This window comes from Staurois parvus, unplaced genomic scaffold, assembly GCF_062004578.1.
Source record: "Staurois parvus isolate SC_StPar_1 unplaced genomic scaffold, SC_StPar_1.0 ptg000314l, whole genome shotgun sequence".
In the NCBI taxonomy this organism is placed as follows: Eukaryota; Metazoa; Chordata; class Amphibia; order Anura; family Ranidae; genus Staurois; species Staurois parvus.
The window spans coordinates 3,504,512-3,532,500 of NW_028318110.1; the positions used below are offsets into that span (position 1 = coordinate 3,504,512).

Sequence of the window (27,989 nt, forward strand, 5' to 3'; positions counted from 1 at the left end):
GCTCATCTTCACCATTACCTACAAGTTGACGGCATGGAGCAGAGCTGTTTTTCAGAGGCTCTAACATCATTATCCTCATTAATAGAAGAGTACAACCAACTGGATGCCACCAAAGGGTTATATATGCCAAACCCTCCTCGACTTAACATAGCAGTTTGACATTTATTTTCTATCCTTACGTTTTGCAATTTCTTTTTTTTTTAATTCTGCAATTGAAAGTCTTATACATATGTACCAGAGTAATCTGATACAGATGCATTAACATGCATGCTCTGTAAAAGTTGAGGGATGTAAATGAGGAGATTGCCTTTATTAACTTGACAAATTCCAGTAAGGAAGATTGGAACATGCATGACTCCTCCTCTTTTAAAAAGAGGAGAGCCTCCAGTAACGGAAGCTGAGAGGTACAAAAATCTCAGCAATATAGTTTTAAGGAGATTCAGCCTATTGGACTTCATCTACAATGAGAGATTATTTTTGCACTTCGGTGAACTGTCTATATCTTTTTTTTGTTTTTTCTATTCTTTGAATGTGCCTATACCCTTTACATGTGTTTATGTAAGTACTGGCGCATACCTGAGTATAGGGGAGCACAGCTATTCATGTCTATAGGCAGCTATACACGGCACCTGAGCTTCCTGGGAGAAATACACCAGAATTTGTTTCAACTGCTCATGTGTCGGAGCCCTAATTCTTTAAAGGCTTTGTGTTGGACACATGCATTTTTCCATAGGATTCAGCCATACCGGCAGGTACGAACTGTGGGGGAGAATTACTAGGGCTCCATGCGTACTAGTGGTTTTTGTAAATTCAAAAAACGCTGGAAAAAATGCTGCATAAACACCGCTGATAATAGCGGTTCTTAGTAGCGTTTCAGAGTGTTAGCGTTTTATTAGTGTTCTTACAGTACATGGTGAAGGGAGAAAAAAGCTGTGTTTTAGTAGCATTTAGCAGCGTTTATGAGCATTTAGCATTTTTTTCTGCTGGAAAAACGCTACACAAGCAATTTTGTTTCTGCTTCTAGATCCTGAAGCTCAGAAAATGCTCATAGCCTAAAGTAGTGTGCATGGACACATAGGATAACACTATTTAGCTTCTAGGAGCAGAAAGAAAAATGCAAATAACAGCTTCTAGGAGCTTAAAAAAAATGCTAGTATGCATAGGGCCTAAAACTGATGCACTCCAGAATCTGGTGCAGCTGTGCATGATAGCCATTCAGCTTTTAACTTCAGCTTGTAAAATTAAGCTTTGGAATTAAAATCTGCAAGCTGATTGGTTTCTATATAGAGCTGCACCAGATATTGCACTCTGCAGTTTTGGTAAATAACCCCCCACTGTGTCTCCGTTCTTTAATCTTGGTTTAGATATGTTGGGTTTCAGATAGTGGCTTGTTTTATTTTATTTAATTTTTTCAGGAAGATAAGTACCGGTAGGGTATTCACAGTTACCCATGCAAGGAAGCGGTGTTCAGAATGTTTCAGGTGGTGCTTTTATAAAATACTGGACTTTCAGTGTAGAATGTTACTGAACACTTGTATGTACACGGATGTCAGATGCAGGGCCAAGCAACGCTTAAAGTAGAACAATTATTGTAATGGTTTACCACTCCAGGAATGCTGCATACAGGGTTTGGGGTCAACAGGAAGCATCACAAAGCTTGAAAAATACAGAGGTATATCGATATCTGGCTTGCTGCCCACAGTCAGACCCATCGGTTAAGGAGAGCTGGGTGGTTCAGTTTACAAAACATGTCTTAATATTGCAACTGAGTTAAATTACAATTATTTTTTAACACACTATTGTGAAAGGTACTGATCATTTTGAATAGTTTCACATGTACAAACTGGATTCTCTTTGTGAGATTTAATGACAAACAAAAGTACATTTTCTGTATGCAATTTGTATATATATATTTGTGAAACCTGTTTTTAAAAAAAAATACTATATTTAAATTTTGTCAAATAAGATTGTAGTTATAAACAATATGTAATAGCTTTATTTTTATTGATAACTTCACATAATTGAATATACTGAAGGGGTATTTTGAGGTCATAAAGTTATTTGCTGTCTAATATAAAGTTTATATACGTGGATATTGTTGGTTTATAACAATTGATTCTTTATTTCTTAGAAATCCATGGTAACCTTTAGGAACATAAGTAACAAATTCACAAATTATATACTAACACAATAAATATGTATAATCAATTTGTATTTTAAGAAGAACTACCAGAAAAAAAATATGGGAGCTGACATCTCCTGAATACTAGGCCTGGGTGTCATGGTGATGTTTTTGCTCTCAGTCTTTTGATTTACTGACCTGTATCAGGTAAAAAATAATGAATTCTGACTGTTCTTCTTTATTTGCAACATGCTTGCCCTTGGTCCATGACTTTAAAGCCAGTCAGAACTAAATAGCTAGCCTTTTCAGAAGCAGGCCAACTTTGGTAGCTCCCATATTTCATTAGGTGTTTTCTATCTAAGCTATAGCCTTTGAAGTAGAATTCTGGTCACACCCTAACTACTCTTAAAAGTAAAGTGAATGTATCCCACGCCTCTAACAATATATAAAATATATATTGTGCACCATGTAAAATATGCTAAAAGGTATTGGCTGCTAGCAATGTAATTATGTTCCCACAACCAACACAACTATAAAAAAGAAAAAAATATATTGCTGCACCTCCCACTCAAAGATTATTATTATACATTATATAGCGCCAAAAGGTTTTCGCTGTACATTATAGTGAGGGACAGTACATGAGACAATACAGTAACAAGACAAAACACGAGGGGTTCGAGGGACCAACTCTTTCGAGCTTAGAATCTAGGAGGGAGGGGATAGTGGTACAGGAGGAAGTGGCTGTGGGGGATGGAGTAGTAGGAGGAGTGTAGAGTGTAGATTAGCAATTAGGTGAGGGTGGGGTAGGCTTCCCTGAAGAGATGGGTTTTCAGGGTGCACCTGAAGGTGAGGAGGGAAGGTGACAGTCTGATGGATTGGGGTAGAGAGTTCCAGAGGATGGGGGAAGTCCTACAATTGGGCATGGGAGGTGGAGACCAGGGAGCTAGAAAGTAGGAGGTCTTGTGAGGAGCGAAGATTACGGGTAGGGTGGTATTTGGGTATCAGGTCGGTGAGGTAGTTTGGGGCAGCGTTATGAATGGCTTTGTATGTCAGTGTTAGTAGTTTGAATTTAATGCGTTGGGCAATCGGAAGGCAGTGGAGGGAATGACAGAGGGGGGTGGCGGATATGGAGCGGTTGGTAAGGTGGATGAGTCTGGCCACTGAGTTCAGGATAGACTGAAGCGGGGATAGTCTGTGATGAGGTAGACCGGTGAGGAGGGAGTTGCAGTAGTCAAGTCGTGAGATAATAAGGGAATGACCGAGTTGTTTAGTAGTGTCTGGGGTTAGGAACGTACGTATTTTGGAGATGTTGCGGAGATGGAGTCTGCATGAGTTTGCCAACGATTGGACATGGGGTTGGAAGGACAGGTTTGAGTCAAGAGTGACACCTAGGACTTTGGCTTGCGGAGTGGGAGTGATGGTGGCGTTGTTGGTCGTGATGGAGAGGGTGGGGGGCACGGGCTGGGGGGAAAATTAGGAGCACAGTTTTGGAAAGGTTCAATTTGAGGAAATGGAGCGACATCCAAGATAACAATGCAATATGTGAATCTATAAGACTAATTAAACATGGACATTCTGACTAACCTGTGTAAAAAAAAATATCTGTTTAATTGCCTATTTTCAGGCCGCTCCAGTGATGTGATCTACTCTTCTTTGTCAGGTTGTGCCAGTGGCAGGGGAGGGAGTGCCGACAATGGATGAGCCAATGGGATGTCGCTGCTCAGGCAATACAAACCATTGTCGAGCGTTTTCTCCATCCCCATTCTGCTGCTGGTCGACACAGAATATAATTTGACCTGATGGAAGTGGCCTGAAAATAGGTAAGTATGCAGATCTCTTCTTATACAGGGTAGTCAGAATAGGTGTTGGGAGGGGAGAGGAAGCATTTTTAAAAGTAGTTAGAGTTTAATTGGAATTCTGCTTTAACTTCAACTATAAACCTATTTAATAATTGAAGAAGACTATTTGTCATATCATATTAAATATATATGATTTATATATTGCACACACAATGCATGTCAGACATGAGGAAAGTCAAAACTTGGCCATTAAAAGCATTTTACTCCTACTGAGTTAATCAAGCAAACTGCCAGAAGCTGCCGGGAAACTGCAGAGAAGCTCTGCTTGCTTCCCAGTGGATCATTCATTTCTACATGTATTGACTCTACCAGCTGTCACATGAATATGACACGATGCTGTACTCCAGCATGCTCTTGAACTTAGTAGTGTATTCATATCTGAATGGTGACAGTATTAAACTAGTATTTATCAACAGTGGGTGCCATATGTGAATCCAAATTGACATTGCTGATATTTTTTAAAAATAACTAAAAAGCAGCATGACAACATAAATAGATAACTAAATAGCAGTTTCAACTACTTTCCTTTCCATGAAAGAGGAGGGTAATTCCAGTAGAGTACTTTTAAAATCTTGTGTCTGCACCCACTGCTCTCAACTACATTTCAAATTAACTGTACAGCCTAAAAGTATCCAATGCACAGGATTAACATTGTACTACAGTTAAGCTGTGTACACACTATAAGAAAATCGTGTCAACGATTCACAGCAAGTCGAACCCGAGGATGGTACTAATTGTATGAAAATTCTCAAACGACAAAGGCTTTTTCATTGTTTTGACGTAGAAATGTAGCGTAGATTAATGTTGTCTATTGTTTCTGATCATACGCAGTCATTCGTATCCTATTTTTCTTGTACGAACACAGTACACATTAAATGAAAATCGCTAGTTTGTCCCTTCAGAAATTTTCGTTTGGAAAGTCTGAATTGGACGTCGAACGTTGTATACACACTATATGAAAATAGAACGATCGTTCATCGTACTGCATTTTTCCTTCTATGTTGTTATAGTGTCTACCCAGCTTAAGAAAAATATTAATTTCCCCAGGTTTTCAGCAGTTAGGAGGATACGTTTTTCAGAAAGTGTAAGATGCTTATAATTATATCATTTTTATACATATAATTATAATCAAAAATTGTTATAAATTTGTTTTTTAAAATGATTGCCAAGGGCAGATTGCAGTCTTAAAACAGCAGTAACATTGACTTCAAAGCAATACACATGTGGCTGGGACTTCATTGCAAACTTAGATAAATACAGTAATGTGCATACAAAATCTTAAAATCAGAAGAATCTATAGTGTATGTATGTGTATATATATTCACACACACTATATGGCCAAAAGTATTGGAACACCCTTCTAAATCATGGGTTTGGGTGTTCCAATCACCTCCATGGGCACAGGTGTATAAAATCAAGCACCTAGGCATGCAGACTGCTTCTACAAACATTTGTGAAAGAATGGGTCGCTCTCAGGAGCTCAGTGAATTCAACCATGGTACCATGATAGGTTGCCACCTGTGCAATAAGTCCATCCGTGAAATTTCCTTGCTACTAGATATTCCACAGTCAACTGTTAGTGGTATTACAACAAAGTGGAAGCAACTGGGAACAACAGTAATTCAGCCACCAGGTGGTAGGCCACGTGAAATGACAGAGCAGGGTCTGTGCATGCTGAAGAGCACAGTGTGCAGAAGTTGCCAACTTTGCACAGTCAATAGCTAAAAACCTCCAAACTTTGTGTGACCTTCAAATTAGCACAACAGTGCGTAGAGCGCTTCATGGAATGGGTGTCCATGGCTGAGCAGCTGCATCCAAGCCTTACATCACCAAATGCAATGCAAAGCATCGGATGCAGTGGTGTAAAGCACGTTGCCCCTGGACTCTAGAGCAGTGGAGATGTGGTCTCTGGAGTGATGAATCCCGCTTCTCTGTTTGGCCATCTTATGGACGTTTGGGTTGCTAGTGGAACGGTACTTGCATGACGGCATTGTACCAAATGTAAAGTTTGGTGAAGGAGGGATTATGGTGTGGGGTTGTTTTAAAGAGGTTGGGCTTGGCCCCTTAGTTCCAGTAAAGGGAACTCTTAAGGTGTCAGCATACCAAGACATTCTGGACAATTTCATGCTCCCAACTTTGTGGGAACAGTTTGGGGATGGCCCCTTCCTGTTCCAACATGACTGTGCATCAGTGCACAAAGCAAGGTTCAGAAAGACATGGATGAGTGAGTTTGGGGTGGAAGAACTTGACTGGCCTGCCCAGAGTCCTGACCTCAACTCGATAGAATACCTTTCGGATGAATTAGAGTGGAGACTGCAAGCCAGGCCTTCTCGTCCGACATCAGTGCCTGACCTCACAAATGCGATTCTGGAAGGATGGTCAAACATTCCCATAGACACACTCCTAAACCTTGTGGACAGCCTTCCCAGAAGAGTTGAAGCTGTTATAGCTGCAAAGGGTGGGCCAACTCAATATTGAACCCTACGGACTAAGACTGGGATGCCATTAAAGTTCATGTGCGTGTAAAGGCAGGCGTCCCAATACTTTTGGCAATATAGTGTATCATGGCTAATCAAGCAAAGATTTTATAATCCTTGTAAAAATAGCTTGGGAAAGAATATATCACTATTTTTTCCACATGTCTCATTAAATCTCAATATAGGTTGCTTTACAAATACATTACTCAGGGATAATTGCCACATTTCAAACAGTTGTCTTCCTTAGCGGTGCATATGGTATATTATATGATACAAAGACCAAGGGGAACATGAGCCATGAGTGTTAAAATTTATAGAGCGATGCCTTCACCTAACCCCCACAGAAGCCTACCTAACACCACTACTGCTGTCACAAGGTTCTGCAACAATTGGATTCTATGGGGTTGATTTTCTAAAACTGGAGAGTGGTACAGCTGTGCATGGTAGCCAATCAACGTCTAACTTCAGCTTGTTCAATTTAAGGCCTGGAAGCTGTTTGGTTTCTATGCAGGGCTGCACCAGATTTTGCACCATGTAGTTTTAGTAAATCAACCCTTATGTAGTTTTTCCCAAAATTTTCATTCAGTCTGTCAGCGCCTCTAGAGGCATCAAGGATCATGGTATATTCTTTCACAAGCTATATTTACAAGGGCTATAAAAACCTTGCTTGATTAGCTGTGCTATATTTGCTGTATATTTTAAATCTTATGATTTTAGGATTTTGTATGCAGGTTGCTTGTACGCAGGTGCGTATAAAGTCGCAGCCACATGTGTATGATTTGAAGTTTATTTTAGGACTGTGTTAAGTCTTTGTGCATACCCCACATTCGGTCCTTGGCAATTGTTTTAAAAATAGGGTTGAGAGGCCAGGCTGCAGTTTTTTAAAGATCTGTCATGCATGATTTGTATTTACGATTTGTATTTACATACATATACATTTTTATTTAATAAAGAATTCTTTTGATTTTAAGATCTGGTATATACATTACTGTATTTATCTAACGTGCTTATAAAGTCCCAGCCACATGCGTATGTTTCATAGTCACACTTTTAAAATAAGGATTATCTATTATCTAGGATATTAGTGGGTTGAGATATGTACTATGCATATACAGGTCCCATGCATAGCAGGTTTCTGGGCAATTCTAAATAAAACTAAACACAAATTCCATAGAAAATTAATTTTGTAATTTTTTTATCAAAATAATTTTGAGTGAATAAAACCTTTTATTATTCAAATTGGGTTTGTTGAGGCAAGAAAGAGTGTAAATACTATGAATAGTATATTCTTATGGGAATTAAAACTTTGTTTTAAATGTAAACTTTCCCTAGAATTCTTGTCACTAATGCCCCTATTTTCTATATAAATTATTGTACCTTCTAATAAGAATCTTGCAGGTGATTTCCTACTATAATATCTTGTGTGTTTTAGCATTTGTTTCTGAAAGTGATTTGGGTGCATAGTTTATTATATATTTCCTGATCATTTCTAGATTATGGCTTCAGTGTAAAGTGTGACCATTTTGTAACCAAACCGCTAAACTACTACTCACAAAATTTTAAGATGAGCAAATATGTCTCCTGGGTTAATACAGGTCTTCTGACAAACACAAGATGTGATCCACATCATTTTCCAACTGAAGGAGCCTTCATTTTGACAGTGGAATTGGACTGTTATCATTTTAGACTTGTTGGGGATGCAGCATCTCCGATCTGTGCACACACCACAATAAGTGGGTCTATAACTCCTTCCTGTTGAACACTCCGATAACGTCAATTTCACTGGTTGAGGTTCTTGAAATGTAGGCTGACATGTTTTTCCTTTTGGAATCTAAAAAATAATACAACACACAAAGCATACCCATTATTTATATTTATACCTGCTTCTAAAAGTGATTCTTAAGGCAGATGTTTTTTATTGTTTACCTTAATTCTGTGCATTAAAGTAAAAAACCCTCTGCATGCAGCTACTCCCCAGCCCCCTTTATGCTTACCTGAGCCCAATCTCTTTCTCGACTTTTTCCTTCCTCATTGACTCCCACTGCTGTCAGTCACAGCCAGCAAGGAGGTGAGGGGGGGTGCCGCCGAGCCACACTGTCAGGGCACACAGAGCCTGCTTGAGATCAAGCCTACATGAGTGCCCCCATGGACAGCGGCTTGCTATGGGGGCACTCGGCGAGGGGCAATTCCCAGGAGCACTGATGGGGGACCTGAGAAGAGAAGGATCAGTGCTGCATTGTGCAAAACCATTGCACAGAGCAGGGAAGTATGACATGTATTTTTTTTTTCTTCAAATCGAGCCTTTACAATCACTTTAAACTTTCCTCTGTATTTTACAGTTTTGATTATTTGTCATTTAAGACACTTTTGTTTTCTTTTTATTTGCTGTACTATTCTTTCAAGGTCTTCTTCAAGGCTGTCTTGGTGTTGCCCTTGGTTCATATTTCACTGTCACTTCTGTAACATCTGCAGCATGGCTGCACCTTCCTCAAGAGACCAACAAAGTTCTTGTCCACACTCTCATAACCTCTTGCCTTGACAACTGCAATGTCCTCCTCCTAGTCCACTAACAATACCCTAAACTCTATTATCAATCATTAGGTCTGCATAAGACTTTTCTATTCCTCCCAGGAATATAATTTACTATCCTTTGCCTTCTACACTTCACAACGCCTCCCCGGCCTATATTTCTGATCTCCTTCACATATGCTTCCTAAAGCACACGTTCTCTGCTCCTCCATTGTACTACTAATGTCCTCTTCACTCATAACATTCCATGCATAGCAACAAGATTTTTAATTTTAAACCCACATCTTGAAAACTGAAATTTCTCTCTACTTTATTAATTGCTATGTAACCAATTGTCTCCCTATTGTGTTTTGCATACATTTAATTGTTGGGTCTATTTCTCCTCCTTATGTATATGCTTGTTTCTGTCTAGATTTATTTTTCATTGTATAGCACTGTGTAAGGCCTCTTCTGCGTGTTTTTTTTTTACGGATGTGGATATAGATGCATTGTTATATAATGCTCAACAAAAATTAAAGGAATACTTTGAAAACACATCAGATCTCAATGGTTAAAAATATCATGCTGGATATGAAAACACATCAGATCTCAATGGTTAAAAATATCATGCTGGATATCTATACTGCTATGGACTGGGTAATGTGTTAGGAACGTAAGGATGCCCCATCGTTTGATGGAAATGAAAATGATCAACCTACAGAGGACTGAATTCAAAGACACCCCAAAAATCAAAGTGCAAAAATAATGTAGCAGGCTAGTCCATTTTGTTGAAATGTCAGCAACTTCAAATGGTACTCAGTAGTTTGTATGGCCCCCATGTGCTTGTATGCATCCCTGACAACATTGGAGCATGCTCCTAATGAGACGACAGATGGTGTCCTGGGGCATTTCCTCCCAGCTCTGGACCAGGGCATCACTGAGCTCCTGGACAGTCTGAGGTGCAACCTGGTGGTGTCAGATGGACCGAAACATGATATCCCAGAGGTTTTCTATTGGATTTAGGTCAGGCAAATGTGGGGGCCATTCAATAGTATCAATTCCTTCATCCTCCTGGAACTGCCTGCATGCTCTTACCACATGAGGCCGGGCACTGTCTTACACCAGGAGGAACCCAGGACCCACTGCATCAGCGTAGGGTCTGATAGTGGGTCCAAGGATTTCATCCTGATACCTAATGGCAGTCAGGATGCTATTGTCTAGCCTGTAGAGGTCTGTGCGTGCCTGCATGGATATGCCTCCCCAGACCATCGCTGACCCACCACCAAAACAGCACTTCCGCCTGCCAGTACTGGGGTCATTGGTTCCAATCCCAACCAAGGTACCACCTGCCTGGAGTTTGCATGTTCCAGGCAGCATAACATTCTCCTTGGCTTCTCCAGTGTCTTTCCCGTCTGTCATGTGCTCAGGGTAAACGTGCTCTCATCTGTGAAAAGCACAGGTCGCCAGTGGTGGACCTGCCAATTCTGGTGTTGAATGGCAAATGCCAATCGAGCTCTATGGTGACAGGCACTGAGCACAGGGCCCACTAGAGGACGTTGGGCCCTCAGGCACCCTAATGAAGTCTGTTCCTGATTCTTTGGTCAGAGACATTCACACAAGTGGCCTGCTGGAGATCGTTTTGTAGGGCTCTGGCAGTGCTCATCCTGTTCCTCCTTGCACAACGGAGCAGATACCAGTCCTGCCCATGGGTTAAGGACCTTCTATGACCCTATCCAGCTCTCCTAGGGTAACTCCCTGTCTCCTGGAATCTCCTCCATGCTCTTGACAATGTACTGGGGGACACATTGATGTGCCATCCTGGAGGAGTTGGACTGCCTGTGTAACCGCTGTAGGGTCCAGGTATTGCCTCATGCTACCAGTAGTGACACTGACCCTAGCCAAATGCTAACCTAGTGAAACACAGTCAAAAAAGATGAGTAGGGAAAAACATTTAAGTGCTTCCACTTGTAAAACCATTCCTGTTTTGGGGGTCGTGTCATTGTTGCCCATCTAGTACACCTGTTGTTAATTTCATTAACACTAAAGCAGCTGAAACTGATTAACAACCCCCTCTGCTACTTGACTGACCAGATCAATAGCCCAGGAATTTAATTGACTTGATGCTATACTCTGATTAAAAAGTGTTCCTTTAATTTTTTGGAGCAGCGTGTGTGTGTGTGTGTATGTATGTATGTATATCTATATATTGTATCTATGGAACCATACACACAGCTGCGGAAAGATCAGGAATAGAGTGATGAATACAGAGTCGTAAAGCAAAAATAGAAAATTTTATGTTTGCAATACTGGCAATAAAGAAAACTTTATGCTTATATACATTTACACGAGGTCTTTATGGAACATTTTACTCAGGATCTTTTTAACAAGATCCTGAGTATACTGTACACATCAGTAAATTCTTACGTCTATGTAAATCTTATTCAAGAACTGGAATCTCTTATGTTTTCAGTAAGATAAACAACTAGGTACTTTCCTAATAGACATACTGTAACATAGTTGATTTACTAAAGGCAGATACACTGTACACTTTCCAAGTGTAGTTGCACTCTTCAAGGGGAAGCTGTTTGCTTCCATTATCCAATATGCAAGTAAAAATGCTGTTTTTTTTGTTTTTGTTTTTTTTTTTTTATTTGCATGTGATTGGGTATTCTTTGTAAAGTGAAGCTTTACCTCATTAACTAACCTATGGAGCAACTACACTTGCAAAGTGCACAGTATTTTTGCCTTTACTAAATAAACCCTAACATGTCTGTTTTGATATACAATTGTCAGCCACAGATGCATTTGTGCAAATCAACCAGACTGTCCTTTAACACCTCTGTGAATATATTAAAGCAGACTTTTCAACAAGAAAAAAAACATTATGGAGTAGAAAGCACTTGGAGATCATTCAGCGTGTGGAATGTGTACAATCTATTTACTTTTATCTTGTTTAAATTAAAATACAATAATTTAATTTTCTCCCCGCTTCCTAACCCCACAGCATTCACCCTTTCTCAGAGATCGCTTTGGTAAAACCATTTTTTATTCTTCTGCCCGATACACACTAAGAGGAGCTCGCAAGGAGGTCCCTGTACTAACTATGTGATGTTAGTACAGCAATCTCCCCACTGAGATATTGTGTTTTGACAGGGGCACCTCCTCTCCACCAAAACACACCAGTCAGCGCTTGCAGAAATTGGCTGCCAGCATTGATCAGATGTCGATCAGCAGATGTTTTTCTGGCATGCCCATTCTACAGCAGCTGGACAGGCTCCTGTACACACGGGCCGAATGTCGGCCGGTTTCTGTTGAACCAGCCAATAGTGGCTGATATTTGGACCATGGGTACCAAGCATTAGGCTTGTCTTAAATCCTGAATTATAAGCTCTAACGAGTACGACCCTCTGATTCCTCCTGTATTGAATTGTGACTGTACTGTCTGCCCTCATGTTGTAAAGCACTGCGCAAAGTGTTGGCGCTCTATAAATCCTGTATAATAATATGTAAACCCTAACAATAACTTCTGTAATTTGCTCCTTTTTTGGTCTGTTAAATATACCATTGAAAACTATTTGTTACATCTGTTTGATACCTGTTGATCCTGCGAGAAATCCAGTGAGCAGATTACTTCCTGATTTCAGTTTTCTCTCTCTGTGGACTATAGAACAACCCCCTATATTATGGAGATAAAATTGTCCTGTAGTTCCAAGACAAATCTTGTCACAGGGTGACAATGCTGCTCTTACATAGTTACATTACAGTGAGTTTTCACCTTTGTACAGAAAGTGTATTACTCACAGGATCAGGATCACCAGGGGAAATTAAATGGAAAACAACTAGAAAGAAAACAAATACATATAAGGAATGTAAAACTGCAATGTATTAGATTTTTGTTCTATTTAGGACTATACATGCTTTAATACTCCTTTCCAGTGCCAGTGTTCTTGTGTTCTATGAGGCTGCATGGCATATACAGTTGTGTTCAAAATAATAGCAGTCAGATATCACTAATCTGATTAATCACTGTTTTGGTAGAAATTATATTTCTACATGGCAAATAATTTACTAGCAGGTGTAGTAGAGTAATAGAAATCCAACAGACCCACCAGTCATGACATGCATGCTGCTGATTCTGTGTAATTGAATCACTAATTGAAAGGGGCATGTTCAAAATAATAGCAGTGTGGAGTTCTATTAGTGAGGTCATTCATTCTTTGAAAAACAGGTGGCAATTATTGCCCTTATTTAAGGAAGGAAGGCAGCAAATGTTGTACATGCTGGTTACAGTGCATTTCTCTCTGAAATCCTGAGGAAAATGGGTCGTTCCAGACATTGTTCAGAAAAACAGCGTACTTTGATTAAAAAGTTGATTGGAGGGGGGAAAACATATAAAGAAGTGCAGAAAATGATAGGCTGCTCAGCTAAAATGATCGCAAATGCTTTAAAATGGCAACCAATACCTGAAAGATGTGGAAGAAAGTGAAAAACTACCATTTGAATGGATAGAAGAATAGCCAAAAAGGCAAGGACTCAGCCAACAATCAGCTCCAGGAAGATCAAAGAAGGTGTAAAGTTCCCTGTGAGGACTGTTACAATTAGAAGACGCCTATGTGAAGCCAAGCTATCTGCAAGAAGCCCCCGCAAAGTCCCACTGTTGAAAAAAGACGTGCTGAAGAGGTTACAATTTGCCAAAGAGCACATTGACTGGCCTAAAGAGAAATGGCGCAACATTTTGTGGACCGATGAAAGTAAGATTGTTCTTTTTGGGTCTAGTGGCCGGAGACAGTTTGTCAGACGACCCTCAAACACTGAATTCAAGCCACAGAACACTGTGAAGACAGTGAAGCATGGTTGTGCAAGCATCAATATATGGGGATGTTTCTCATAGGGGATGTTGGGCCTATTTATCGCATACCAGGGATCATGGATCAGTTTGAATACATCAGAATACTTGAAGAGGTCATGCTGCCTTATGCTGAAGAGGAAATGCCCTTGAAATGGGTGTTCCAACAAGACAACGACCCCAAACACACCAGTAAATGTGCAACATCTTGGTTCCAGACCAACAAGATTGACATTATGGAGTGGCCAGCCCAATCCCCGGATCTTAATCCTATAGAAAACTTGTGGGGTGACATCAAAAATGCAGTTTCTGAGGCAAAACCAAGAAATAGAGAAGAACTGTGGAATGTAGTACAACCATCCTGGGCTGGAATACCTGTTCACAGGTGCCAGAAGTTGGTTGACTCCATGCAACATAGATGTACAGCAGTTCTCAGAAACAGTGCTTATACAACTAAATATTAATTAAGTGATTCAAAGGAAAGCAAAATCTTCAAACATTTTTCAGTTTATATAGTGAATGTTTGAGTTTGTAAAGAAGAATACAAACACTGCTATATTTTTTTGAACAGTCTAATATTCACTTTTCTTCAATTTTTTTTTAGAGGAACAACACAAATTTGATATATTTTTCTTCATGTTTTGATTTGGAATAGAATGTGTAGTGTTCCCAATGCATTTGTGTGTATGGAAATAAAAGCTATTAGAAGGATTTTGAGCTTTATTCACTTTTTTCAACACACTGCTATTATTTTGAACACAACTGTATATTCCTGGCCATTCCAATAACAACTAAACAGATTGGATATTTCAGTTTAACCTGAACACTGCCTGTGTGAATACATCTACCTGCAGAGGCAGAAAGAGCTAAGTTTATTCATTTATTAGGTTACCTCCTTAGCTGACAAGATATTGGAATAGAAGATGATGGGGCTTCAGTAAGCCAATTTATATTCATTAGCAATGTCATTCTGGCAACCTATATGATATTCTATTGATGTAGCATCCGCACAAATTCCATATAGGTTTGAGTCCTACTGAGAAGAGTACTTAGCAGCCAAGTGGTGCATGGCAAAAAAGTTAATTACATGGCCACAATTTGAGCTCTTGGATTTATTGTGGTATAACTTGTAAATTTCCACAACTGTTTTAATTTAAAATGCTTTTATACATTTAAAACATTCAACTTGACAACCTAAAAAGGAATTTCATATGTGCTTACCTTTATTGCACTGAGCAGAGTAGTATTACATGGTCGTAGGTAGCATAGTCTGCTTTCTTTTGTCATTTCACATTTGCTGTTTTCATTGGTAACTCTGACTGAGATCCCCATGCCACATGTTTTAGAACATGGACTCCATTGAGTTGCCTGGACAAGGCACTTCTTTTTCCAAACAAGTGGTAGAATTTTGTATACTAGAACGAAGCATAGTAAATTTAAAGTGAGTTATCCAACAAACTGACATTTCAGCATAAGGGTGGACAGCAGTGTGCTGGGTCACCCACTGCTTATAATACTGTTCACTCCAGATGAGAGCTTTCCCCGCATTCCTGGGTGTTTCTCTTTCAAGATTTAGTGGGGCGACTTCTACTTATTTCTGATTTCACTGTGGTGTTTAGAGCAAAAGTGGAAGACTTTGGAACTCTTGGACTAAGTTCCAAAAAGGGCCAACAGGCTGGTGTGTAATTCAACCTAGTGGCATCTACCAAGAACCCAAATACCTAACAAATAGAGAGAAGATCTTTGTATGAAACTATGTTCTTAATAGCAATATATAGCGTCTTTATGGTGTTTTAAAGCCAGAGAATTAGCATGGCAGCCAGGAAACTATCAGTGTCATAAGGACAGCAACCATATTTGTCTCATGACATTTTTATTTTAAACACTATACACAAATAATTGACCAAAAATGTAATTCTGTATAAAATCCTGGAGAATTGCATATTCTTGCTTGATATTTTATCCCAGCATATATTGTGCGTTCCATAAGCACTGCCATGACCATCAGCTAAAGTAGGAAGCTTTCCAATCATATGTACACTTTTATCTATATGAGAAATACTGCATTTAAACCTGTACTAAAATGTGCAAGATTCTCATCTCCACAGTTAAACCCTCTCCAGCTACTGTCATCTCTTCCTGGGCTGCAAGTCTTTTCAGGGTATACAAGGCTTATTTTGGGAGGTAAACCAGACTAGGTTTAAGTATGTACGTTTATAAAAGGCCAAAGTCATATGTATGAAGAAATTTCTTTTTAATGCCTTAGGGAAGCTAGGTCAGAGTCCATACAGACAGTGGTGTATTTAGGTTTTGTGCTGCCCTAGGCAACACAACAATTGGTGCCCCCCCCCCCCCACAGAAAGAGCCTGACATTGACCAAGAACACCCCTGCCCTTCACCCGAGCCTTCCACTACCACTGCCCCCCATACACCAGCCACCATAACCCCTGGTGGGCGACAAAGAAAGACACTCTCCTTCACAGCTCCAGACATCCCCAGGAACGAGACAGGCTGTGCATACACCGTCATGAAACCCACAGCATGTCTCGGAACCCACCAGGTTCTCATGCCGTGTGTGTCCCTTCTGCTGCCCCCCTGAAAAATGCCGCCCTATGCAAATGCCTTGTGGTAAATACACACCTGCATACAGAGTGAATGTGGAACTCCTACCAATATTTCTAGGTCTCATACTAACCAATTTAAGAAATATATGGCTCAGTATGTCCAGTTTTCTATGGATTGCAAAGGAGAGGTAAATTTTATGAATGAGCTTATATAGACAGGTAGACCGAGGGTAGGAGTGTGCTAAAGAGATGGATATGACTAATAAGCTTGAGTGGAGCTTGTATACAGCCATACCTGTCTTAAAGTGAAAGTAACGTCCACTTTTTAATTTGTACCTACAGGTAAGCCTATAATAAGACTTAGCTGTTGAAATAGTAAATATCTCCTAAACTTGCACTGTTTAGGAAATATTCACACAGCATGCAGCCGGTGACTTCTGCAGCACATGCACTCTGAAGAGACACGCTGGAGTGATGTCATCAGCGCCCCAGCCATTCATAAAGCCGGAGTTCGCGAACCTGGAAGGAAGATTGGTTGAAGATGGATGTGCCCGGGAGCCATGACAGTGCTGAGCTGGAGGGCTCCGTGTCCAGGTAAGTCTGTCATAATGTGCTAGTATACGGCGCATACTGGTACATGACCTAAACATGCTGGGGTCCTTTTTATTTTGGTGGTGGTATACTACCACTTTAACCAGTTTTCAAGGTTGTCCATCTTTAAATTAGCAAGGTAAATCAGTGGGTAGTACTGATGTATCAAGTTCAATTGTAACCAAGGATACTATTTGCGTGCAAAATTTTGGTTTCCTCCAGGTACCCCAGACACATACTCTAAGGTTAACTGGTGTCTGATCAAGTTGGCCATTGAGCAAAAATGTGTGACTGAATGTGAGAGGGGCTGTTGTTCATTTGTATGTGCTTTTTAAAGGGATAATGTGATGACACTATAGAGCCAGTAAAGCCATATCTTACACCTATGATGACCAAGAAGCCAGAAACAATTGTATGCATATTGGTTATATTGGTTCTGTAAAATTATGGCTATATCCGTTCAATACACCATCAGGTCTGGACATACACACGACTAAAAGAGGGCAAAAAGATTTTCATGACTGACCACCGACCCATAAGCAGAGACTGAGTTCCCTGCTTTTAGGTTTTGTGCTGGAAGTAAGGATACCTTCTGTTATATCTGCTGTCTCTCTTGAGACCAAAGATATTTGAATTGATGTTGGTTGCCAGCTAGGACCTTGGTAATCTTCTATTTAGGTCACAGATCATTTGTTCTGGCCCATTGGTTTCTATTACGAGGTATTCTGTTAATAACATGGATTTGACTCTGCAGAGGTTAATTGCCAGGGTGGCCATCAACATTTTAATTCTGCTCCCAGTGTGATACCCTGATGCAGCAATCTGACTAGAATTAGACCATGGAATGTTACTGCAGGGGACAAAAATTAGTTTTTCTACCATTTGGAAGCACACATTATTGCATACATCGTTTTACAATGTATTCAACTGAGAAGAAGTACTTTACAATGAGGGGGAGATTTACTAAAGCTGGTTCACTCAGAATCTTGTGCACCTGTACATGGTAGCCAATCAGCTTCTAACCTCAGCTCGTTCAATTACGTTTTAGCAATAAAACCTGGAAGCTGATTGGTTTCCATGCAGAAGTACAAAGATTCTGAGTGATCCAGCTTTAGTAAATAAACCCCTGTGTGTACTACTGCATCAACTGAGCAACAAGGTACTATGCAGTAAGTTCCAAAGTAGAAAACAAAATGAAGATGTCTCAGCACTGGTGGCTCTTGATGAGCCCATCTATAGCCATCTTCAGTCACTGCTTGCTTAGTATCTTATCACAGTATACAGTATATCTGCATTTTCATAGCCACAAATAAACTTTAACTTTTTTTTTACAAAGAAAAGTATAGTATAAAGACAGCTATGATGTAACGAGACTATTCTTTGGATTGATGCTTCAAAGATCTCTGACAAAGTTATTACCTACTGTATTATAATTATAAAAAAATATCTTGTGATTCAAAAGTCTTCTTTATTTAATTTGTTAGTAAAAGCATCTACTGTACTCTCACCTTTTGTCCATTAATGCTTCGTAAAGCATTAAGGTAGCATTTCAACATTGCCCATCCTTAACATTGTTCAATAATGTGACCAAATCTATACGTGTACCTGAAAGGTAGACATTGGTTTAATGCTGTCAGATGAGGAAGCAGGTTAGAAGCCCAGAACTTATCTGCAATACATAAGAGCATGTTAAAATTGTTAGTTTGAATATTAAGTTGTTTCTCATGCTATTATACAAAGATACAAAGGAAAGCTGGAAAAGGATTAAAGTACTTTATTTTTTTATGTCTGTTTCCTGCTAGGGAGGTCTGCCTTTACTACCTGTCTTGAAGACAAAACTGGAAGTAAGAGAAAGTTTCCACAAAGGGAGGGGAATTTCATAGATTGTTGTTGCTGGAAGAGTTGCATTCCCTTCACCTCTTGCTTTCATGACAACCCTTAAACTTTGGATTTTTTTCTCACTATCTGTTCTGGTGACAGTAGTCACAGGACAAATAGAGGGACACAGCCAGCAATAAAAAAACTTGGGAAATGGTTTAAGCCTTCCCACTGTAAGCAAAAACGTAAAAACCGTTTTGCCTTCACGAACACTTTAACTATAACTATATCCCTAACCATTAACTGAACTCTAAAACCTAACCCAATCCTAAAAATAAACCCCTAACCTGAATTCAATCACAACACGGTAAACAAGTGACCCTGGTTTAACCACTAGCCCTAAATTGTTTCCTAAAAGATGTATTTACTAAGTTCTGAAATCAGATATTTGACAGCAAACAAGCCTTAGTAGTACAAAATACTGATCCAGTAGCAGCCATTGATTGCTTGTACTATCATCTCTCACATATAGGAATCCCTTTACTTTTCCTTTGAATATGCAGTCTTTTATAAGACTAGCTTGTAAAATATGCAATATGTAGCCAGTGCATTAAATATAAATTAGGAAAACATATGTTACTTCTCTTGCAGCTCACCTGTTTGAAATACTAGACATGTTTACAAATCCAACTGAAAGTTAAAGATACTAATTTAGGCTGTATTCACACTTGAACTCGAAGTTCCAAAAACGCTCAAACTTAAAAAAAAATCAATTGTTCTCTATGGTGCCTATTCATGAACAATTGATTTTTTTTAAGTTTGAGCTTTTTTGGAGCTTCAAGCTTCAAACTACAAAACACTCAAGTGTGAATGCAGCCTCACAATGACACAGCATTCAGCACTCCAATGTGGATTTTTCTAACATCCTGTTAGAATTATAAGAGATTTAAAGCTGGACTCCAGGCTCCCTCGTATTGTCTTTTATGGTCCTGAACCCATAGCACATTACATTTTCTTTTATTTTAAAGTGGTTTCCTCCTTACCAGAACTTGCCTCTTAAAAATTACCTCCCATGTTCCTTTGTAGCCCCTGTCAGGTTTAAAAAAGAAACTGGAACAAAACAATGCTGAACTTGGGAAAGATATCCCCAGGAAATCAATGTTACATTTCATCTTGCAGCCAATGCCTGAGGGTGGCAGTGAGAACAATAAAAAGGGTAGAGTGAGGAAATCCGAAAATCTCCCTTGTACTCTACTACTAAAGTTCTGCTGTCACCAGGGGCGGACTGACCATTTGAAAACTCGGGCATTGCCCGAGGGCCCGGGGTCAGTAGGGGGCCCCATGAGATGCCCCTTGTACTTTTTTCATAGTCTTTTTTGAGTTTGGCCAAGGACAAAGGGGCGCCATGACCCCCTATTGCCCAGGGGCCCCATGAGTTGTCAGTCCGCCCCTGGCTGTCACCAACATGATTGGAAGAAGGTCCACTCCATGTCCTGCTCATACCAAGTATTGGGACACACTACTCTGGGGGCAGTCCTCTGACTGGTCAGTTGGCATGGGAAAAGAATGGTGGGAGGCTACATTGTGCTAAATAGACCACTGGCTTAGCATCTTTTTAGAAAATACTGTATTCTGAAGATAAGTAATACACAATTTACACTCCATTGGTGCAGATGTATTAACAATTCCTACCTTCTATTTCCTGGAGCTCAGCATTAACACATAGATTTCACTTCAGCCTTTTCTCATTTCTCCCTAGCTATTGAAGGGACATAGATTTTGTTTCCTTTCCTTTTCATGTAAAGCAGCACTTTTCTAATTTATTAAAGTATGTAACCCTTTATGAAAGTCAATGTTTGCCAGGTACTTCCTGGTGTGGCTTACCTTATCTCAAGTATCCACTGGCAAGTGGATAACTATTACCAATACCTGCTTATAGTTTATTTTACAAATGATCCAGTTTATATTTTTTCATAACTAAAAATACTTCCTTAGGTTAAATTTGACATCTGAAAAAAATATTCATATGATTTATCACTAGAATGGTGTACTGATATAATTAATTAATTTAGGAAGAAAATGTCCCCTTGGACTTGCCCCCGTAATACATGTGTGACTAGTTGTGAACAGCTTGGTTGCATCTGTATGATCAATCCCATATTGGATGAAACATCAGAGAAGGGTGGTCCTAGGCAGGGGCGGACTGACCACTTGGGCCCTTGGGCACTGCCCGGGGGCTCAGGGTCAGTAAGGAGCCCCATGAGATGCCTCTAGTACCTTTCATAGGTTTTTTTTGGGTGTGGTTTGGGTGTGGACACAGGGGCCCCATGAGTTGTCAGTCCGCCCCTGGTCCTAGGTAGTAGGTAGACAGTGCGCTTTGTCTTGCTTTAATAAAGTTGGATATTTATTTATTTCAGGTACTTCTATAGCGCTGTCAATTTACGCAGTGCTTTACATACGTATGTTGTACATTCACATCAGTCCCTAACCCTCAAGGAGCGTACAATCTAAAGTGATCTGACATCTTCAGTATGCGACTTTCTGCTCAGTTGTGAACCTTCTATCAGTTTCCAGAAGTAATGTGTAGCATCATCTTGTTTTTGAGGGAAGCAGTACTTTTAAATGGAATAGCTTAAAAAGAAATCCTGTTATTGCGCTATATGATAGCATATCTCCATACAGGTACTGCTTTAGATTTGTATCACCACGTCTCTATGTTGTTGGACAGGCAAGTATGTGAATACTACATTAGTGGCAGCAAAAGCATTAGTGAAGTAGCGTTTACCATGCTTAACACCCACAGAATTAGTTTGGTAATGTATTGCCTATAAATGTTTGTGTCTTCTAATGATGTTTAAATTCATAAACGATAAAAAGAGATAAAGTCATGATTATGGCATGAAATTCCCACCCCTTAGCCAGAACAAAAGAACTACTGCTAATAAGCTATAAGGCTCCATGTACACTGCAGCTGATAAACTCAAATTTAGGAGCTTTTCTGCGTTTTTTTCAGCAGCCCCTGAACTCTCCCTAAAGTTTTCCTATGTGTCCATGTACAATCGTTTACAGTCAGTTGAGTTTACAGTCATTTTTTTTAACACACCAAACTTTCAGGAGTAGATTTTATCAGCGTTTCAAACGCCAAACGCTTGTAAGCGCGGCTAACCACATTTATAAGCGTTTGAGTTTAGCAGCGTTGTTTAACTGTTCCATATCCAAATGCTGTCCAGAGCCTTTTTTCATCATCAGAAATGCATGCAAAGCATTTTCCATGTATTCAAATACTAGTCTTGTGGTTGCAGTACAGAATTCCCAAAACCTTGTTCAAGTGTCGAAAAAAAACAACATGTAGGAGGCGGCAGTATCGCCTTCTAAATGCCTGGCAGCAGCTCCTGCACTGCTCCCTGATCGCGTTTCTGAGTCCAAAGCAAGTTAAAATGAGTCCTTTCAGTTTTGTACTGCAGTGCGATTGCAAGCTGTTTAATTACTATGGGCATCAAGAAATGTTTTGTTAGCTCACTGTTTATAGATGAATCTCCTTAGTGATCAGTTATTGTTTCACTGATGATAATTACAACAAAAATTCCACCAATACTAGTGCACATATTGTTTTGCTGAAAATGTGCCTAAACAAAGCCATGCCTTTATTATATGAATGACAGTAATCTGTCATTGACACACAATGTGCTAAATTATTGGTTTTAAAAAAGCCTACAGTGCAATTTCTACTTTTAATGCAAGTGATCCGACAAAACAGATTCGGAATAGCTTGTGAGTCATCTTCAAATATAACAAGCATAGTATACATGAACACTATTATTAACACTTAAGAATAATCTGTAAAAACAAGCGAGCGCTTATACAGAAATAAAGCTGCTAAACACCAAAAGGTACCATATAAAACCTCCAAATAAATAGTAAAAGCAGGGTGCAGTGCTATAAAACAATAAATAACGATACTTAAATAATAAAATCAAGTGACTGAATGGTGCAAAAACCGTGTCAATGGTAAATGCATGCATACATCATAAAAACGCATGAAACCAGCTCATATGAATTGAAATAAAGTGCAGCATAAAGTGATAATCCTTGTCACTGTTTAGTGACCAATCAAGTGCAAAGTGCAGGACTAGGAAATCAAACAATAGTCCACAATGAAAAGTGCACAGGAGATCCAGATGATCTTCAAAGTCCAGTGGTCTAGTCTGGTGCTATGGTGATAAGAATGATGAGATTGTGCACTCACCAGATACGCAATCCAAATGCGCATTAAGAAATATCAATTCCAGAAGACTGGGGATCCCTCAGTGGTCTGGTCTTGGTCAGGTGCCCCACACTGCCTTGTATCCACTGCCATATGTGATGCAGCCGCTCTGTGGGTATTAGTAGCTCACAAGGAGCTCCAAAAGAGGAGGTAGTGTGATATCTTCTAAACAGACGATGTTTATTCAAGTGAAGTACAAACAATGAGTATAGGCAAACAAAAAACACTGATTATCTGAAGATGGCCGCCGGGGCTCTCTTGGCGCCGCGGCGTGACGTCACAACTCCGTAGCTCCCCGTTATTTGTTTTTTAGCACTACACCCTGCTTTTACTATTATTAACACTTACATTACACAGTGACAGCTACTGATTAAGGTCAATGATCTAGATATTATACACAAGATTTATCTCATATATTTGGATCACAAATGCTAAAAGCAGATTTAGTCAACCTTCGGCAGTTTATTCATTCAAAAATAATTTTTTGCTTCTCATACACAGAATAGACTATGAATCCTGATAAGGAAAAGTGCTGCCAAATAATGCTTTAAAGAAAACAATGATTCCTACCTTTATTGGAACATCTAATACAATTACAAGGCTTTAAAGGAAACCTGTATGGAAGAAAGTATATAGGTTGCCACTACTGACCTCATGTTCTTCAAAAATACTAGTTACCTGAATGTCATCTATGGCCAGCTTAAAGCTCCAATAATTTCCAGCGTGCGTTCCAAACGACGGTAGTGACGTCATCAGAAGTTGCGTCATAAAACCTCAATGCGTTTCGACCAATAGATTGTCTTCAGGAAGTGCAAAATCTGCCATTTTGAAGATGGTAATTATACCCTTCAGTCACCAATCAATTGCTCAATCATAGTACAGCTGTGGCACTCATTTTTTAACAATAACTGCAACATTGCTGAATAAAGTCAGCGCCCAATGGAATATGGTTAAGCCATTATATTGATGCTAATTACACATATACAAAATCTATTTGAAAAGTTGGCACATAGTGGTGTTCTTAAGGGGGAAGGTTCCCTAATGCATGTCTATACACAGAAATAGGGTAAATGCATTTATAAAATGGCAGAATCAGTGGATAAATGAAAAAAAATTATCCCTGCAGTATGATTGAGCAATTGATTTGTGACTGAAGTAACGTCACTTCCGCCATTTGGAATGCACGCTAGAACGCGGTGGCCATTTTAACTTCCATTCATATACAACAAGGCTGAATACACCTAGTGCCAGGAAAGGCACTTTTTTTGTGAGTGGCATTTTTATCGTTTGACCCCATTATTAAAGCTCTTACGGTTTTACACTGTCTGATTTTGTTTTATTTTATGCTCATAATATGAATTACTGCCTGTGGAGGAGAGGAGCTATTATTGATGCAGCCCTAGTGGAGGGTCACCGGTTACCATGGTTAGGAGTGTGAAGGAAAACCGGCCAACAATATCATATTGCATACTGGGATAGTCCCAAAAGCGCATTTGACTAACCTAGAGATAGATGGTCATGGGATGACGGTGAATTTACATCCATGTGGGGCACCAGTGTGAGCACAGTGAAGCACTTGTTACCTCAGTACGGAGGTTCACCGTTAAGGATACAGCACTACTGCACTTAAATTCACATGTTGGGACTGAATACCAATATTTTATTTATTTTTGTCCATTGTTATCACTATAATTTGTATATATGGTTACTTAGTTGATTGTATGACCTTAAGCGCGGTCTATATGAAATATATATGAAAATAAGGTCTTCACTTGTTGAATGCTTGTTTTGTATATTGGAAGCCACAGACAGTTAAGCAACTAGAATTTTCATAAGATCAGCCTACAAATATCTTTCAGTGTTTGTTTCCTTTGAACAACTCAAAGCTGATATTTCCTCCATTAATCCCAGATGCTTTGTAAATACTTAACATGCTGTCAAATTTGTTACTGTATCTGCAACTCCTACACACAAAGACCAAAAAATGTCCAACCCACAAAAACCTAACAAACCATTAATCACTAGATAACATAAAAAAAGACCTCTATGTATGTTTCTTACATACTGCGAATGTCTGGCTCAATATCACTCAACAAACTTACATAGTCAGTGCTACAAACTATAATAAAATAATATTGTGGACTGAAACAGAATTTATTTTAAAGTTGTTGCAAACCTCAGACGTGAAATATGAACAAAGCATATCCCTCTATAGTGTGTACTTTTCTCAATGCAAACCAGTGTCGTTCCTGTCTGCTGCTTTGTTCCTCTATCACTTCTGACAAGTTTTTCTGACACGGGGGACAAGGGAGGGATCAAAAATCCCCTGCGCTCAAGAGTGGTGCACTGGCAATAAATGGATCACAGGTCCTTAGCAATTCCAATACTGAAATAGGCTTTGCTGCCCCCTAAGGGTTGGGGGAGAACTCAGAAGAAGCACTGTAAAACAAGGAAGAGAGGGCACATCAGCCTTGTGCATTACCTGAGTGGTAGTTTTATTGATTTAATAAAATAGATGTATACTCACAAACAACTTCAATGGCAAAAGCATATCAGGGTCCAAAGCAACCTAGTCACCAAGACCAGTCCCAAACGCAAGAGCACCCTCCAAATAACGGACGCATTTCAAGGGGGCAATCCACCACTCTGAAGAAGAGTTAATGCACAAGGCTGGTGCACTCTCTCTACCTTGTTTTACACTGCACTGGGTGTATGATAGGGTTTACAACCACTTTAAGTCAACAGGTTGGCTCACTTGTATAGGAGGCCTTACAGTGAACAAAAGAAACTTGATAGATAATGCTGTATACCTGGTATAAGTTTGTTTTCTGTCATAGCTGCATTCTTCTCTAAAGCACAGTTTGATAAATCAGCCTTTTTTTTAGTGACATCTGTAGACTCTGTGCATTGGCTTCCATCTTGTTTGGAATGAAGCAGTGGAGAGCATCCAATTGTGTCACTTATACAAAGACAGGTGTAAAAGGGACTTGGCTGAAAAGACTGTCCATTCTGATAAAGCACACCGTTGAGTTCACATCCAACAGCATATATATCTGTAAGTTCAAGGATAGAAGATATCAGGTATATTTATACTATGTGCTAATCAATACACATGTCTTTGTTATAAGTTTGAATGTTCCATAGATCATATTTTTCCAAAAAAGGACACCATACTAAGCCATAAATTCACCTACTGTTGTATTACTGGTCATCAACATACTATGTTTAGCAAATGTTTACTTGCAATCCTTCTACCTTGTACCTCATGGATATGATGCATTTTGTTACTGTCCCAAGTACTTATTATGATCAATAAACATACATTTATAAAAAAAAAATAAGGCGTCCCCATGCCTTATACATGCACATGCCGTATATGACCAATTCCCCTCTCAATTATGTCATGCTGAAAATATTTTAACAAAAAAAACCACTCAGGTCTCGGGGTGCTCAGGAGCTTTAAAAGGGTAAATAAACGTTCAGTAAAAGTTGTTAGCCTTTTGCCCCCATCCCATTGAATTTTGACTGTGGAGGTCCGCCACAATGTTTACATCTTTTCTGGTGGCTTCTTCATTCTGATGTCTTCACATGTACAGTAGAGGGCCATAAACTTCTATGGGCTGGGAGACAAACTGGCTTTGATCCATATCTTGGTTCCATACAAGTCTATGGTGTTCAGTTGCTCATATGTGGACATCAGGATGAAGAAGCTGGGCCAATAGAATGTTAGCACTGTGGCAGGCCTAATCATTCTAGACTCAGTAATTTAGCATGATTAGTCATCTAGCATGATAGTTTGAGAAATGGCCACATGGAATAGTTTAGGAAAAAGTAAAATGCTGAAGAAATGTCATTGACAAAAATTGCTGTGTAAAGTGTGAGGTATATACATACAGCATATGTACACACTATATTGCCCAAAGTAATGGGACACCCCTCCAAATAATTGGATTCAGATGTTCCAATCACCTCCATGGCCACAGGTGTATAAAATCAAGCATTTAGGTATTCAGACTGCTTCTACAAACATTTGTGAAAGAATAGGTTGCTCTCACGAACTCAGTGAATTCAAGCATGGTACTGTAATATGTTGCCACCTGTGGAATAAGTCCATCCATGAAATTTCTTTGCTACTAAAAATTTCAACTGTTTGGTATTATAACAGTGGAAGGAACTGGGAACAACAGCAACTCAGCCACATCGTGGTAGGCCACATGACGTGACAGAGTGGGAACAGCGCATGCTGAAGCGCACAATGCACAGAAGTCGCCAACTGTCTGCAGAGTCAATAGCTCCAAACTTAGTTTTGCCTTCAGATTAGCACAACAGTGCATAGAGAGCTTCATGGAATGGGTTTTCCATGGCCGAGCAGCTGCATCCAAGCCATCACCAAGTGCAATGCAAAGCATCGGATGCAGTGGTGTAAAGCACGCCACCACTGGACTCTAGAGCAGTGGAGATGTGTTCTCTGGAGTGAAGAATCATGCCTTTCTGTCTGGCAATCCGATGGAAGTGTCTGGGTTTGGTGGTTACAAGGAGAACAGTACTTGCCTGACTGCATTGTGCCAAGTGTAACGTTTGGTGAAGGGGGGGGGGGGATTATGGTGTGGAATTGTTTTTCAGGGCTTGGGCTTGGCCCCTTAATTCCAATGAAGGCATCAGCATACCAAGATATTTTGGACAATTTCATACTCCCATCTTTGTGGGAACATTTGGGGATGGTCCTTTCCTGTTCCAACATGACTGCTCACTAGTGCACTAAGCAAGGTCCATAAAGACATGGATGAGCGAAATTGGGGGGGGGTTGAAGCTGTTATAGCTGCAAAGGGTGGGCAAAGTCAATATTGAACCCTACGGACTAATACTGGGATGCCATTAAAGTTCATGAGCATGTATGAGCAGGCGTCCAAATACTTCTGTCAATATAGTGTGTGTTTGTA

The 27,989-nt window shown here is 39.7% G+C and overlaps 2 protein-coding genes across 4 annotated transcripts in view; one reads left to right on the forward strand and one right to left on the reverse strand.

Annotated features, from left to right (window-relative positions):
• Positions 1-7,428, forward strand: part of LOC149457557 (tubulin epsilon chain-like) — a 44,193-nt gene extending 36,765 nt beyond the window's left edge. For 2 of the 3 annotated variants that reach the window (XM_089683541.1, XM_089683542.1), the window contains one exon: positions 1-7,428. In XM_089683541.1, coding sequence (XP_089539667.1) covers positions 1-159 — 159 coding nt within the window. In that variant the 3' untranslated portion in view covers positions 160-7,428. The other variant, XR_016313604.1, reaches the window with a different exon arrangement.
• LOC149457558 (cellular communication network factor 6-like) overlaps positions 1,988-27,989 on the reverse strand; it is a 26,943-nt gene continuing 941 nt past the window's right edge. Inside the window, exons 2-4 of the mRNA XM_089683543.1 lie at positions 25,860-26,102; positions 15,034-15,227; positions 1,988-8,289 (exon numbers count right to left, since the gene is read on the reverse strand). Coding sequence (XP_089539669.1) covers positions 8,008-8,289; positions 15,034-15,227; positions 25,860-26,102 — 719 coding nt within the window. The 3' untranslated portion in view covers positions 1,988-8,007. The remainder of the gene's footprint in view (positions 8,290-15,033; positions 15,228-25,859; positions 26,103-27,989) is intronic.